General features: G+C 38.3%; 1 protein-coding gene and 1 pseudogene across 3 annotated transcripts in view; both read left to right on the forward strand.

Annotated features, from left to right (window-relative positions):
- The window catches only part of Itgb3bp (integrin subunit beta 3 binding protein), a 58,835-nt gene that overhangs the window by 27,822 nt on the left and 14,496 nt on the right, over window positions 1–16,517 (forward strand). For 2 of the 3 annotated variants that reach the window (XM_032901779.1, XM_032901780.1), the window contains 3 exons: window positions 3,215–3,350; window positions 6,687–6,753; window positions 14,144–14,222. In XM_032901779.1, coding sequence (XP_032757670.1) covers window positions 3,215–3,350; window positions 6,687–6,753; window positions 14,144–14,222 — 282 coding nt within the window. The remainder of the gene's footprint in view (window positions 1–3,214; window positions 3,351–6,686; window positions 6,754–14,143; window positions 14,223–16,517) is intronic. The other variant, XM_032901778.1, reaches the window with a different exon arrangement.
- On the forward strand, window positions 11,303–11,401 carry LOC116890394 (annotated as a pseudogene).

The raw sequence follows: 16,517 nt of genomic DNA on the forward strand, positions 1-16,517 counted from the left end.
TATTGAGTTGGAATTTTGATGGGGATCGCATTGAATCTGTAGATTACTTTTGGCAAGATGGCCATTTTTACTATATTAATATTGCCAATCCATGAGCATGGGAGATCTTTCCATCTTCTGAGATCTTCTTCAGTTTCTTCCTTCAGAGACTTGAAGTTCTGGTCATACAGATCTTTCACTTGCTTGGTTAGAGTCATACCAAGGTATTTTATATTATTTGGGACTATTGGGAAGGGTGATATTTCCCTAATTTCTTTCTCAGCCTGTTTATCCTTTGAGTAGAGGAAGGCTACTGATTTGTTTGAGTTAATTTTATATCCAGCCATTTTGCTGAAGTTTTTTAATCAGCTGTAGGAGTTCTCTGATGGAACTTTTGGGGTCACTTAAATATACTATCCTATCATCTGCAAATAGTGATATTTTGAGTTCTTCCTTTCCAATTTGTATCCCTTTGACCTCCTTTTGTTTTCTGATTGGTCTGGCTAGGACTTCAAGTACTATATTCAATAGGTAGGGAGAGAGTGGGAAGCCTTGTCTAGTCCCTGATTTTAGTGGGATTGCTTCAAGTTTCTCTCCATTTAGTTTGATGTTGGCTACTAGTTTGCTGTATATTACTTTTACTATGGTTAGGTATGGGCCTTGAATTCCTCATCTTTCCAAGACTTTTATCATGAAGGGATAATTGAATTTTGTCAAATGCTTTCTCAGCATCTAATGAGATGATCATGTGTTTTTTTTTTTTTTCCTTTTTCCTTTAAGTTTGTTTATATAGTGCATTTCCTTAATGGATTTCCTTTCATTCCTGGGATGAAGCCTACTCGATTATGATGGATGATAATTTTGATGTGTTCTTGGATTTGGTTTGTGAGAATTTTATTGAGTAATTTTGCATCAATATTGATAAGGGAAATTGGTCTGGTTTTCTTTCTTTGGTTCGATCTTTGTGTGGTTTAGGTATAATTGTGGGTTCATGGAGGAATTGGGTAGTGTTCCTTCGTTTCTATTTTGTGGAATAGTTTGGATAGTATTGGTATGAGGTCTTCTATGAAGGTCTGATAGAATGCTGCACTGAACCCATCTGGACCTGGACTTTTTTTGTTGGGAGACTTTTAATGACTGCTTCTATTTCTTTAGGAGTTATGGGACAATTTAGATGGTTTATCTGATCCTGGTTTAACTCTGGTACTTGGTATCTGTCTAGAAAACTGTCCATTTCATCCAGATTTTCCAGTTTTATTGACTATAGGCTTTTATAATAGGATCTGATGATTTTTTTTAATTTCCTCAGTTTCTGTTGTTAAGTCTCCATTTTCATTTCTGATTTTGTTAATTTAGATACTGTTTCTGTGCCCTCTGGTTAGTCTGGCTAAAAGTTTATATAAGTTGTTGATTTTTCTCAAAGAACCAGCTCTTGGTTTTATTGATTCTTTGTATAGTTCTTTTTGTTTCCACTTGGTTGATTTCAGCTCTGAGTTTGATTATTTCCTTCCATCTATGACATCTGTCCAGGATCTTCTGGCTTCCATAGTCTCTTGTGAGAAGTCTGGTGTAATTCTGATAGGTCTGCCTTTATGTTACTTGATCTTTTTCCCTTACTGCTTTTAATATCCTTTCTTTGCTTTGTGCATTTGGTATTTTAACTATTATGTGACAGGAGGAATTTCTTTTCTGGTCCAATCTATTTGGAGTTCTGTAGGCTTCTTGTATGTTTATGAGCATCTTTTTCTTTAGGTTAGGAAATTTTTCTTCTATAATTTTGTTGAAGATATTATTGACCCTTTAACTTGGGAATCTTCGCTCTCTTCTACATCTATTATCCTTAGGTTTGATCTTCTCATTGTGTCCTGGATTTCCTGCATGTTTTGGGTTAGGAGCTTTTTTGCAGTTTACATTATCTTTGGCAGGTATGTCAATGTGCTCTATGGTATCTTCTGCCCCTGAGATTCTCTCTTCTATCTCTTGTATTCTGGTGGTGATGCTTGCATGTATGACTCCTGATCTCTTTCCTAGGTTTTCTATCTTCAGTGTTGTCTCCCTTTGTGATTTCTTTATTGTTTCCATTTCCATTTTTAGATCCTGAATGGTTTTGTTCAATTCCTTCTCCTGTTTGGTTATGTTTTCCTGTAATTCTTTATGGGATTTTTGTCTTTCCTCTTTAAGGGCTTCTACCTGTTTACCTGTGTTGTCTGGTATTTCTTTAAGGGAGTTATTTATATCCTTCTTAAAGTGCTGTGACATCATCATTAGTTGCATTTTAAATCAGAATCTTGCTCTTCCAGTGTGTTGGGGTATCCAGAGCTTGCTGTGGTAGGAGAACTGGGTTCTGAAGATGCCAAGTGGCCTTGGTTTCTGTTGCTAAGGTTCTTGCCCTTGCCTCTTGCCAACTGCTTATCTCTGATGTTAGCTGGTCTTGCTGGCTTGACCCTCCTGTAAACCTGTGTGTCAACATTACTGGGAGATTAGCTGTCTCCCTGCAAGAACTGGGTACAGAGAGCTGTGGTAGAGGGTCAGCTCAGGATGCAGGCGGAAGGGTCCTGTCCTAATCTGCTCCTCATTTTCTGTGTCCTGAGGGTTCCAGGCGGGTTCCTCTTGGGCCAGGAGTGTCAGCTGAAGTGGTGGTCTCACCTGTGCTCTCAAGAGTGTCAACACTTCTGAGAATCCAGCTCTCTCTCAGTGGAATCTGGATGTAGAGAGCTGTGGCACAGGGTCAGCTCTGGGCGCAGGCAGAACCCGAGACTTAATTATTCTTAAGCAGAATACTGACAAAAGATTGAGTGAGGAGAGCAATGAGCTTGCTTAGAATTTCCTTCTCGGTCTTAGTAGTAAGCGCCTCTGAGAGTTTTCCTTTGAGAGTTTTCCTTCTGGTCTGTCTCCCTAATTAAGCGTTACATTACATACTGCAGCAGTGAGAATGTGCTGGCTGGACTCCTCATCTATAAAACTGTTGGGACATATCAGAAGTTAGCAATGTTTCACGTTGAGGTAGCATTATTAATCTTAATGTCAATGTATCAAATTGAGATTATCGTAGAGATTTGAAGTAGCTACCTCATTTGAGAGGAATACTGGTCACTTTGAAGGTGATAAATACATTCACAATCTAAAAGAACAAGAAAATGGTATTAATTTGAGTTTTTGTGAGCTACTTAAGGTATTTTCAAAGATGTATAACTAAATGTAAGTACTTCTCTCCCAAATTATTATTTATTTCTAGTCATTTGGTCCTTCAAAAATCATGAAGAAGAAAAGTATTACAGCTTTTTCTCCAACTACTGGAACTTATCAGTTGAGCCCATTTTCCTCTCCCACAACCCCCAAAGAACAAGAGCACAGAGACGGACCATCAAATGGTTAGTTGAACATTCTTTTCCACTTATGGTAAGATTTTTCTAGTTATTGGTTAAATCAAGATTTTGATTTAGTAATATATAGCTCCTGTTGCAGCTGGATTTTCTCTCTTCTAAGGAATTTAACATAGAAAAGGCTAGAATGTAAATGTTACTTTGGACATAAATGTAAACTTCGTAGGCACTTATTTTAAAATGCCGCTGCTGTTCCCTTACTATCCCATCCATTAAATAGAAATTATGGCCTGACTGCCTTCAGCTACTATCAATTATAATGGTTACAGATATGCCCTTAACAAGCTATCCATCATGTGCATAAATTAAAGGGCATATAACTCAGATACTGCCACACTGCAGTTTAAGAGGGCTACTTCTCAATGTTATTTTTATCCATACTGTCCATTTAGCTTTACCCACATTTCGTATATAGTTTATATAGTTTATTTTTATTGTGTCTCATGCCCTTCTTATTTTAAATGCATTTGTTTAAAAAAACTACAAAAATTTTCCATATAGGTAGGATAATCTACCTATATAACAAAATTTTTATATAAAACAATATTGTTCATTTAATTCTGACATATGGTTTTGTTGCTCTCTAATAGTTTATTATAAGATCTATATTTAAAGGCACATGTCTCAATTTCATATGCTTAACTTTTTTATATTGTAAGAAGTCATCAATCAGTGACATGCCATTCTCTATAATATAAAATTTTAAATAGGCTCAAATTTAGTAAAATGTACTTTAGATACACTATGACTAACCTAATTCATATTTTATTGTTTAACATTTATTAGATATTAAGCATATGATAGAATCTATATAGAAATTGGTCTCATTTTACCTAATTTGTTTAATGAAATACATTATTGATGATATTAAGTTTTTTAGTCTCTGATTTTAATTTAGCCAAATGCTTTTACTCTAAAGCTACATTAATATTATGTTTGTTTTCACAAAATTTATGAAAGTCTATACATTTCTCTCAGGTTCTGTAGTTTATAAAAACTATATGTATAGCATGTACATTAATTAAAAAAATAATAGCTTAGAGATTGCATATCTCTATGAAAATCTCAATAGATTTTAAGAAGATACATACTCAATTTCCATATTGAAATTAAATATGGACTTTAGGGAACATTCCTTTTGCCCATAAAAAGATTGGTCACATGATTTCCCTTGACATTTATATGGGTAATTATCACATTATCGGTACTAAGTACGCTCTTTTCTAAAAAGTCAAACGGCAAGGGTTTCTGAGGTGCAGGCAGTATCTAGTTCTTGACTTATGTGCTGACTACTGATTCATTCTAGTTATTAATTAAAGTGACATATGTATTTAATTTACTCTGATAGTTGTATATGCATATATACAGACATACACACATCACATCACATATAGAAATTTGTTAAGGTCCTGAATAAAACCACATTATTTGTAATCATATTCCAATCCTAATAAATCTTCTGCATGGTTTAGAAGTCATAAAGTCTAAATTGTTATCAGATATTATATGTTCCAAATTAGAAAATGTAACTTACGAGTAATTAAAAATTCAGATGAGATCATGACCTCCTTTATGTTTTCCCCTTTTAAAATATTGTTCAAAGTCTAATGGGAAATTTTAATAACATTTAGAAGATGTTTTATTTCTACTTGCTTCTTAATATACTTTATATTAAACCCCAAACCTATTTACTTAGATTTTGCATGTTCAAGTCTCACAGATGGAAGGTGGAGGTCAGAGGGCAACTTCTGCACATAACCCTTGCCTTCCGTCTTATGTCACTTGTTTCTGCAGCGGGCTGTGTTCTCTAAGCTGGCTGGCACGTGAGCTCCAGAGCTATTCTCCTGTCTCTGCCTCCCATCTTTGGTAGGGACACTGGGTTATAAATGTGCACCCCACACTGACCTTTTGCATGTATTCCTGGGACTGAACTCAGATTGTCAGGGTTGTGTGACAAGCACTTTACCCACTGAGTCATCTTCTCAACCCTGCAAACCCTTATTGGAATTTTAAAAGCCATTCATCAAGTACCTACCCAGTTTTCTTCCCATGTTTTAGCAGCTCTTGTCTTCTTTCCACACTTAGTCTTGCAGTGCCCTTGCTGACTCTGAGTTTTTGGTCCTTCTGCCTCTGTCTCAGGAGTACTGGGATCATGAACATGCACCACCATCCCAGCTCAGGTTATTTCATGCAACTTGTTTAAAACAGTGGCTGCCCTGGTAAGTGCTGTATGCTAAACATTGTCCTTATCATCATTGATTGTGCTTCCAAGCCTTATCTAACTGAAAGCTATTTTCATTAGTTAAGGAAAAGTTTCCCTGGATCCCTCCCAGAAATTTCAAATACAATTCTGAATGTAGTCCAGATTCAGTGACGACACACTTATAATCAGTGTTTTGTAAAGCTGTTATTAAAAAGAATCAAGAATACAAATGTTAAAACATGTGTATGTAACCTAGAGAGAAAAATGCAGATGTAATGATGTGACTCCTCAGCCTGTTATGTATTGGGGTGGGGTTGTTGCTGTTGTTTGGTTTGTCCCTTTGGTTTGGTTTTTCAAGACATGGTCTTGCTGTGTAGCCCTGCTCTCCTGGAACTTACTCTGTAGACCAGTTTGGCCTTGACCTCAGTGATCTGCCGCCTCTTGCTTACCAAGTGCTAGGATTAAAGGTGTGTGCCTCCAAGCCAGGCATAATATTGTGGCTACTTTTTAAGAAGACTATAATGAAAAGAAAACTATTAACTAAAAATATTATTTTGAAAGATGTCTATAAAGTTGTATTCAGCAGCTGAAAAGTACTTGAAGACCTAAGAAAACTAAGACTCATATTGATCCACATACTATTTGGCAGTAATAAAAATATTTAGAAAGGCATTGAACACCTAAATAAAAGTTCTAAAATAATCTAGGCTGTCACTGGCTTCTGGGGCTAACATGGAAATGGATTACAAATTAAGGAAGCAATCTTAATATTTGATTTTGGAGCTTTATTGCATATAGATAGCATAGTACAGATTCAGGAAATTAATTTTTGGTCAAGATTTCTTAAGTAAAGGTAACAGAAAAACAAAATTGGATGCTTTTTCCTTTCCTACCTCCCTTTGTTCCCCCCTTACTTCTGATTCACCATTTAGCAATCTAGTTCATCTTTTTGTTCTTGGTTTGTTTTTCTATGCTGTGTCAGGCCATGCATGCCAGTCTAGCCTCAATCCCTCCCACTCTGTCTTTCAAGTGCTGGAATTACAGGAAGCTAAAATTTGACAAGTCAGTCGATTAAAATTTGGCAAATGGTCTCCTTAACTTTGTGTTCTTTTCCCATACAGGAACAAGAAAATGGAGTGTCTTGAGCTCACCTGCAAGACAGGACTCCACAGTGAAAGGCAGTGATGGGTGAGCTTGGTTTCAAATACTGTTGAGGAAAAGTTTCACATTTTTTCAATTGACAACTTTTTTTTTATTTATATGAGTACACTGTCACTGTCTTCAGACACATCAGAAGAGGGCATCAGATCCCATGACAGATGGTTGTGAGCCACCATGTGGTTGCTGGGAATTGAACTCAGGACCTCTGGAAGAGGAGTCAGGGCCCTTAACCACTAAGCCATCTCTCCAGCCCTCAAGTGACAACTTAAGAAAAGTCATTTGTCTTTGTAAATTAATAGTTTATAAGTGGGCTGAGTTATTCTATCTGAGTTATTCTATACATTTATTTGTTTTATATGATTTTCTTTTCTTAAAACCATTGGTAAGAAAAGTATGTGGGTGTCATTTCAGAATCATTTATATGGTACTTAGATTCATTTTCTATTTAATAGTGTTAAAGTCTGCAGTTTAAAACCCCAAATCAGATGTCCTTTATCTCATAATGTAAGTGGCTGGCATTAGGTATTGAGTGCTACATAACACACTGTAGTAAAGGTAAGTCCTCTGGGAGTCTTCCTTAGGTCTCCTACAGCATCTTATTACTTACTGTAGGACTTCTTTCCCTAGCCACAAAATCCCCCGCCACCAAATATGGTCAAATACTATATTTGCAAAGCACCACTCTTTAAAATTCTTTATTACATTTATCTATTCAGTGTGTGTGTGTGTGTGTGTGTGTGTGTGTGTGTCTGTGTATCTATGTGTATCTGTGTCTGTGTGTCTGTGTCTGTGTGTCTGTGTCTGTGTGTCTGTGTCTCTGTGTGTATGTTTGTGTGTGTGTATGTGTGTGTGCCTGTGTGTGTCTGTGTGTGTGTGTGACTGCCTTAGGAGAAAGCACTTGTCAGTGTGCATTTAAAGGTCAGGGATCCCCTCCAGGACTCAGTTCCCTCCTTCCATCAGGAGGGCTTAGGGACTGAACAGGGATTGAGGCCATCAGACTGTGGGTCGGCACCTTTATCCACTGAGCCATGCTACTAACCCGGCAAAGTGGTTTTGCTCATTTTGTCTTCACTTTTTTGTTTAAGGAAAATCTTTAAAGATTTGTTTATTTTTATTTTATGTATATAAGTGTTTTGTCTTCATGTATAGAAGTTCACTTTGAGAGTAGAAGTAAGAAGGGGCCTCCAGATGCCCTGGATCTGAGGTTTTGGATGTAAGCAGCCATGTGGGTGCTGGAGACTTAACCTTAGTCCTCTGCAAGAACAGCAAGTGCTCTTAGCCACTGAGCTGTCTCTCCAGCCCTGTACTTTTTTTAATTGGATTTTTTTTATTTACATTTCAAAAGTTATCCCCTTTCCTAGTTTCCTGTCCATAATCCCCCTATCTCATCCCCCTCTCCCCCCCTCTCCCGTCTTCTATGAGGGTGCTCCCCCACCCATCCACCCACCCCTTCCAACCTCCCCACCCTGACATTCCCTTACACTGGGGTAGGGGGGCAGTCCAGCCTTGGCAGGACAAGGGCTTCTCCTCCCATTGATGCCCAACAAGGACATCCTCTGGCCATGGGTATGGAGCCATGGATCTGTCCATGTGTACTCTTTGGATGGTGGTTTAGTCCCTGGGAGCTCTGGTTGGTTGGTATTGTTCTTTTTTTTTTTTTTTTTTTTTTTTTTTCCGAGCTGGGGACTGAACCCAGGGACTTGCGCCAGGTAAACGCTCTACCACTGAGCTAAATCCCAACCCCGTATTGTTGTTCTTATAGGATTGCAAACCCCTTCAGCTCCTTCAATCCTTTCTCTAACTCCTCCAATGGGGACCCTGTTCTCAGTTCAATGGTTGGCTGCAAGCATTCACCTCTGTATTTGTTGTGCTCTGGCAGAGCCTCTCAGGAAACAGCCATATCAGGCTCCTGTCTGCATGAACTTCTTGGCATCAGCAATATTGTCAACTTTTTCTAATTAAGATTCCTAGTTCCTTAATGAAACCAATCTTGACTAGGTGTTAAGTATTTAACCATTACAATAGGCAACATATGTAAGTAGCAAAGATCTGAAATTACGTAGGAGGATACATGCAGTAAAAGCAAGCAGCAGGTAACAATCCTAGATCACCGTACCAGTGTATTTGAAAGTATACGGGCGCTAAGCCGGGTGGACCTCTGATACAGCTGAATGAAGCAGTGAGAAGTAACAGTGCACAGCGGGATGGGAAAGGGTTGACAACGGTGATGGCATATAAGCAAGCCCAAACCACAGATGACTCCCCCACCCTGGCTTAGACTGCCTTCATTTCCTGTACTTTACTCCCACCTCTTCCTCCTTCTGAAGTCATTAAGTTTTTACAGTATATCCCTCGGGAGTTTGCTTTCAGGTAGCCAGGAAGCCGCAAAACCTCTATTACGGGTCATTTATTTAGAAATTTGTATGTGTTTATTCAATTCATTAATTCAATAAATCCATTAATCAATTAATTCATACATTTCTGAAAACCACATCACTTAGTGTTAAAATTATTGAATTTAAGTGGCGCTTATTTGAAATACTAAAAATAATGCATATTAAATATTTTTCTACTTTAAATTTTTTTAAATTCTGGTCTGAGATCTATTTTTAATTTTTTTAAAGATTTCTTTTCCTACTTTGGAAAACCAGTATAAAAACTTGATTTTTATTCTTTTTACTCTCACGCTAAATAGAACACATTTATGATTTAGTTCTAAATGATCTTAAAATATTGTAGCAATATTCCCTCATTGTTTTTTCTTTTGTGCAAAATATCATGTAGTCAAAAAAGACATGGAAAAAAGAAGGTACCTGTTTCCAGAATATTCATCAGGTCTTGGTACTTTGGAATCATTGTGTATTCACAGTCAAGCCTATCATATACACATTTTAATTTCTTTAAGATTTCTTTATTTTACTTTATGTGTATGAATTCTTTGCCTGTATGTGCCACATGTGTGTCTAGTGCCTGAGGAAAATAGAAGAAGGCTTTAGGTGCCCTGGGACTGGATTTGTGGATGGTGTGCCACCATGTGGATGCTAGACTTCTAACACAGATCATCTGCACGAGCAAGTGCTGTTAACTACTGAGACATCTCTGTAGCACTGCTGTCAGTTTAAAATCACTGTGAGATGGAAGTCATAAAGCCAGTCAGTTTTCACAAAAACTGATAGCCAATAAAATGCCATTTTCTTTTCAATTTTATTACATTCCTTTTAGGCAGGGCAAGGGGAAGCATGCCACAGTGTTTGTGGGAAGGTTAGAATACAACGTGATGGATTCCATGCTCTCCTGCCATGAGGAGACTGAATCTCACTCCAGTTGTCCAGCTTGGAGGCAGACACTTTTGCCTACTGGGCCTTCTCGGAGCACAGAATGCTGTTTTATTATGACATTTTCACCAGGTGTTTTGTAATATATCCTCCAAGTTAATGTCTAGATAGAAAGAACTTGTTTAAAGGGTGTTCAGTAATCTAAGCATTAGAATTAAAGAAGGATGATGTTTTAAAGAATGTTTTTGTTGAGCTGGGTTAGTTCTTCTCAGTAGTCTAAATGACTGGTAATTTTCTACAAAGGCATCGCTGAGAATATAGGGAAATTGGATCTGAATCCTTACCTCACACTGCAGACAAAAAACAATGGATTGGAGGTCTGAATGTGGAAGGTAAAATTATATGTCTTAGAGAACATTGTAGGAAAGATTTTTGTGACCCTGGATTAGTCAAAGTACCAACTAAAAGGTTGGGGGATTATAATATAAGGTGGATTGTTTTGAAGCTCTTTATCATAAATTTGTATTAAACTCGTATGGGTGTGCAAGTGTGTGTGGCCGCGCATACAGAGGTCAGAGGACAACTTGTGAGAGTCCATCTTCTGACATGTGGCTTCCAAGATCAAATGTGGGTCATAAGCTTGGCAGCAGACGCCTTTACCTGCCGAGCAGCTCACTGACTTGAAACTTCATTTCCTCCAAGGATCCTTTTAACAGTTCACAGTCACTCCATTATTGAAGTACCATGTTCTTACATAACTGTTCTCTGGATGGTTGATTTGTCCTCTGTACCTGGCCAGTTACTCCATGGAATAGACAGTTAGAAGCAGGAAGAGAGTTCATAGTCGTCAGGAAGATTCTGAGCTGAAAAGTTGGTAGTCACTGTGTCCATCGATTGCTGTAAATTCCTATGCATGAAATGCACTTTGCTTGCAGTGGGTTAGTTGTTTACAGTCCATGTAACAAACATTCTTTTGGAGACAGTGTTGCTATGACGTCTAGGCTGGCTTCCATCCTCCTGCCTCTCTTTCTTCCTATGTGCTGGAATTTATGGCATTATACTCCCATGCCTGGTTCAAGTCTATTTCTTTTCATGGTGTTTGGTTTTAAGATGACAAAGATCTTAACTGTAGCCCAGGTAGCCCTAGAACTCATTTAAGCCTTTCTGAGTTTTAGAATTACAGAGGGATTACAGACATGGGCCACTATACCAAGCTATTGCAGAAGGAAAGGAAAAGAAGGAAGGAAAGAAGAGAGAGGAGATGAGGGAGAGAGAATTCCAGTAAAGTATTTTTCCTGAGCTCACTTCCTCAGTGCATATCCTAAAACTGGAACGGTACAGAGATTCGCATGGCTCTGTACATGGATGACACGTAAATTCATGAAGTATCTCACATCAATAAAAACCCTTTCCAGGGAAGAGCACATCAGTGGCTTGTCCAGTGCCAAAGAGTCAGCCCTGAAAACATGTGTTTAAATAACATACAGACCAGCGGGTTATTTTTAGGATGCAGTGATAAAAGAGGCCATGGATTTAAAAGTGCAAGGAGGGGTATGTGGGGTGGTTTGGAGAGAGGAAAGGGAAAGAGGGTAGAGGGAGAGATTGTAAAAATAATCAGTAGCCAATGACTATGTCATTTTATTCATATTTTAATTTTCTTAATTCTGTTTTACTTTCTATTATGAAGTTCATTTAAAGCTCAAATAGCCTGTCTTGAATCTGTCCTTTCTGGGCTGGCGATAAGGCTTAGCAGGTATTTGCCATCATGCTTGATAAGGCACTGCAACCGACTTGGTGGAAGGAGAGAACTGACTCCCACAGTGTCCTCAGGCTTCTGAGCATGTGCACACACAAAGTGAATGAGCAAATGTGATGAGAGTGTACTGTCAGAAAGTAAAGCAGCCTCTAACTTGGTGACAATGATAAGTATAAATAGAAATCAAAGTCAAACAGAAACATTTCTCATGTGTTTCATGCATGCTTTTTTATTTAAAACAAAATCTTAAGACTTAAACATATGTATATATGCACATATTATATAACTAATGTATAATTGTTAATATATAATCTAATATAATTATATAACTATTTAAATAATATTAGATTTATTAGAATGGTTTACAAGTTGAGGTCCAACTAGTGTAAGAATGGCTGTCTACCAACAGAAAGTCCAAGAATCTTATAGTTTCTCAGTCCACAGGCTGGCTGGCTGGCTGGCTGGCTGGCTGGCTGGCTGGCTGGCTGGCTGGCTGGGTATCAGCTGGTTTTCAGCATACAGCAAAATCCTGAAGCTCTAATGCCAGTAGGCAAGCATTCTTCTTCTGTGTCGCTTGTATAGGCTACCAGCAGAAGGTGTGGTCAGATTAAAGGTGGACCTTCCCACCTCAGATAACTTCATTAGAAATGGATCTTCCATGTTAGATGATTTAATTAAGAAAAAAAATCCCGGGGTTGGGGATTTAGCTCAGTGGTAGAGCGCTTGCCTAGGAAGCGCAAGGCCCTGGGTTCGATCCCCAGCTCCGAAAAAAAAGAACCAAAAAAAAAAAAAAGAAAAAAAGAAAAAAAATCCCTCACAGGTGTGCCCAGCCATTTAAGTTTTAGTTAATCCAGATGTAGTTGACAACCAAGAATAGCCATCAACAAGTTCATAGAGGGGAAAGAGTGCCCACTGATGAACTGTTTAGAGATGTTCTTTCTAAGCTGTCAGCAACTTAAAATTTTTAATGTATAAAAAAAATAAAATAAATAAATAAAAAAATAAAAATTTTTAATGTATATTGTCGTATGTACAATGTGCTTGAATGCAGGTTTGCATGTGTGCATTTGGAGACCAGAGGTTGGCATTGGGTTTGCTTCTTGATTGCTCTCCACTGTATATACAGTTGGCGGCAGAACTTCACTGCTCATTTAAACCCAGAACTGCTCATGTGCTCCTTAACTTAGGAAAGGTGTTAGGTCCTTTGGGGAGAGTACAGTGTGCAGTTCCTGGGCACCTTGGAGGCATTAAGGTACCACATCTCAGGGCTCAACCCTTCCCACACACTCCTCCCTTCCTGAAACAAAAAATTAGTACCCTTTACTAAAGTAGCTTATCTGTCTGTACTTAAATTATAACTATTATTTTTATTTTAATGAAGCTGCTAGAAAAGTATATGTGTGACTTACATTTCTGTTATACTTTGCTGATATGTATTATTAGAGAGTGAAGAAATTTAAAATTAGAAAATAACCTGAAATTGCCACAATGAGGAAATGATTGAATCATCTTTGGCTTGTTTATTTGATAGTATATCACTCAGCACTTACAATCACACATTTAGGATGTGTGCACACCTCAGAAGTTAAACAGCTATGGTGATCTATGCCCAGGATTCCAACACTCTAGAAGCAGAGGCAAGGGAATTGCTACATATTTGATGACAGCCTGGTCTACAAAGCCATTTCCAAGCCAACCAAAGTTACATTTTGGTAGCCTTTCTCAAAAACAAAAACTCTCCTACTCCCCAAAAAAGTTGTTATATTAAGAAAGAATGACTTATACCGGTGGTTCTCAACCTTCCTAATGTGGTGACCCTTTAATACTGTTCCTCATGCTGTGGTTACCACCATAAAATTTTCATTGCTACTCTATAACTGTAATTTTACTACTGTTATGAATTGTAATGTAATTATCTAATATGTGACACCCCCACCCCAAAGGAGTTATAACCCTCAGGTTGACAACTACTAATTTATACTTACAAAAAAATAAAGTTTAAATTTAAGAGACTGCTTTTTATTTTCTTCATACTAAACTCTGCAAGCCATTATTTTTAAGCTTCACTGTCTAAGACCATAGTAAGTGAACGTTGGAATATTAACTCAAGAAGGCATGTATGGAGAGGAAAAGGCATCTATCTCTTCCCACTCACTCAGAGGTGGGAATGAGAGAGGCAGAGAGCAGGTCTTTGGAGGAAGGTTGGTAACGTATATTGTGTCTATGTAGGAATGGCAAAATAACAGGGGAGCATTTACCTACACTGTCCCTTTAACATGGAAAGAAAGGGCTAGGACAGAATCTATCTCTTGGAGTAGAATTACGGCTCTGTGCCCTGACACACTCACATGCTTATTCTTGGTAACTGTATATTTTTCATTCCTAGATTCATGATGTTGCTATCTAAAATTGAGAGATCATCGGAGAAAACCATGGAGATAATGAAAAATTTAAGTAGTCTACAGGTTTGCACTTTTTCTTACATATAGTTTTCATATTTCCACTACCTGTTTTGAAAAAAGAAAGAAAAAATTAAGAATTCAGTCAAGAGTTTGCAGGGTATATATTTAATTTATTTCTCTTGGGAAGATCCTTAGTTACATGTAATGGTTAACTGTAATATTTTAGTTTTAGCTGACTTTTCACATTTAAAATAATTTTGTAGATTATGAGATTATGTTAGAGATTTGGTTGTTGTTGGTGGTGATGGTGGTGGTGGTTGGTTGAGACAGAGTCTCCCAGATACACTGAAACTAATAGAACATAAAGTGGGAAATAGCCTGGAGCATATTGGCACAGGGAAAATTTCCTGAACAGAACACCAATGGCTTATGCTCTAAGATCAAGAATTGACAAATGGGACCTCATAAAATTGCAAAGCTTCTATAAGACAAAGGATACTGTCAATAGGACAAAATGGCAACCAACAGATTGGGAAAAGGTCATTATTAATCCTATATCCAATAGAGGGCTAATATCCAATATACATAAAGAACTCAAGAAGTTAGACTCCAGAGAATCAAATAACCCTACTAAAAATGGGGTACAGGGCTAAACAAAGAATTCTCAACTGAGGAATACCGAATGGCTAAGAAGCACCTAAAAAAATGTTCAACATCTTTAGTCATCAGGGAAATGCAAATCAAAACAACCCTGAGATTCCACCTCACACCAGTCAGAATGGCTAAGATCAAAAACTCAGGTGACAGCAGATGCTGGCGAGGATGCAGAGAAAGAGGAACACTCCTCCATTGTTGGTAGGATTATGAGCTGGTACAGTCACTCTGGAAATCAGTCTGGAGGTTCCTCAGAAAATTGGACATAGTACTACCTGAGGACCCAGCTATACCACTCCTAGGCTTATACCCAAAAGAAGCTGCAACATATAACAAGGACACATGCTCCACTATGTTCATAACAGCCTTACTGATAATAGCTAGAAGTTGTAAAGGGCCCAGATGTCCCTCAACAGATGAATGAATATAGAAAATGTGGTACATTTACACAATGGAGTACTACTCAGCTATTAAAAAACAATGACTTCAAGAAATTTGCAGGCAAATGGATAGAACTAGAAAATAATCATCCTGAGTGAGGTAACCCAGTCACAAAAGAATACACATGGTATGCACTTACTGATAAGTGGGTATTATTAGCCCAAAAGATTGGTCTACCTAAGAAAAAATCCACAGATCATATGAAGCACAAGAAGAAGGGAGAACAAAATACTCACAGGAGGAAATACAGGGACAAAGAGTGAATGGAGCAGGGACTGAAGAAAAGGTCATCCAGAGACTGCTCCAATATGCAGCCACCAAACTCAGTCACTATTGATGATGCCAAGAAGTGCTTGCTGACAGGAGTCAGATATGGGTGTCTCCTGAGAGGCTCTGCCAGAACCCTACTGATACAGATGAGGATGGTTGCAGCTAACCATTGGACTGAGCAAGGGGACCCCAATGGAGGAGTGAGAGAAAAGACTGAAGGAGCTGAAGGGGTTTACAACGCCATAGGAAGAACAACAATATCAACCAACCAGACCCCACCAGAGCTACCAGGGATTAAACCACCAACCAATGAGTACACATGGAGGGACCCTTGACTCTAGCCACATATGTAGCAGAGGATGGCATTGTCCAGCATCAATAGGAGGAAAAGCCCTTGGTCCTGTGAAGGCTCGTTTCCCTAATGTAGTGTAATGCCAGAGCATTGAAGTTAGAGTGGGTGTGGGAGTGGGAGCATCCTCATAGAAGCAGGGGGAGGAGAGAGGGGGTTTGGGAGAGTGGGGAAATGTAAATACATAAAATTTCTAAGAAAAAAAAAAAGACAGGGTCTCATTGTGTAGCCCTGGCTGTTCCAGAACTCACTATGTAGATCTGCCTTGCCTTGAACACAGAAATCTGCCAGCTTCTACCTCCCAAGTGCTGGAATTAAAGGTGTGAGCCACCATGCACAGCATGTTTACCTACCTGCTCATAACTGAGCATGGTGATGTATTCCCTTAAGCCCAGCACTCGAAAGGCAGAGGGTGGCAGATCTTTGGAGTGAGAGGCCACCCTATTCTACATAAAGAAATTCTATCTCAAACCTTTACCACCTCCACAACCCCACAAAAAAATAAAATTAGTATTATAGTCATTATAGGACTTTGTAATACTTGACAGGGAAACGCAAACTTCCTAATTTAAGATCTTTTAAGTGAAGAAGACAGTGTATTGTTTCCTTTGTAAATAATCACTTAGTTGTAGAGAATTTACTTA

The sequence above is a fragment of the Rattus rattus genome, chromosome 1 (genome assembly GCF_011064425.1).
Source record: "Rattus rattus isolate New Zealand chromosome 1, Rrattus_CSIRO_v1, whole genome shotgun sequence".
Taxonomy (NCBI): Eukaryota; Metazoa; Chordata; class Mammalia; order Rodentia; family Muridae; genus Rattus; species Rattus rattus.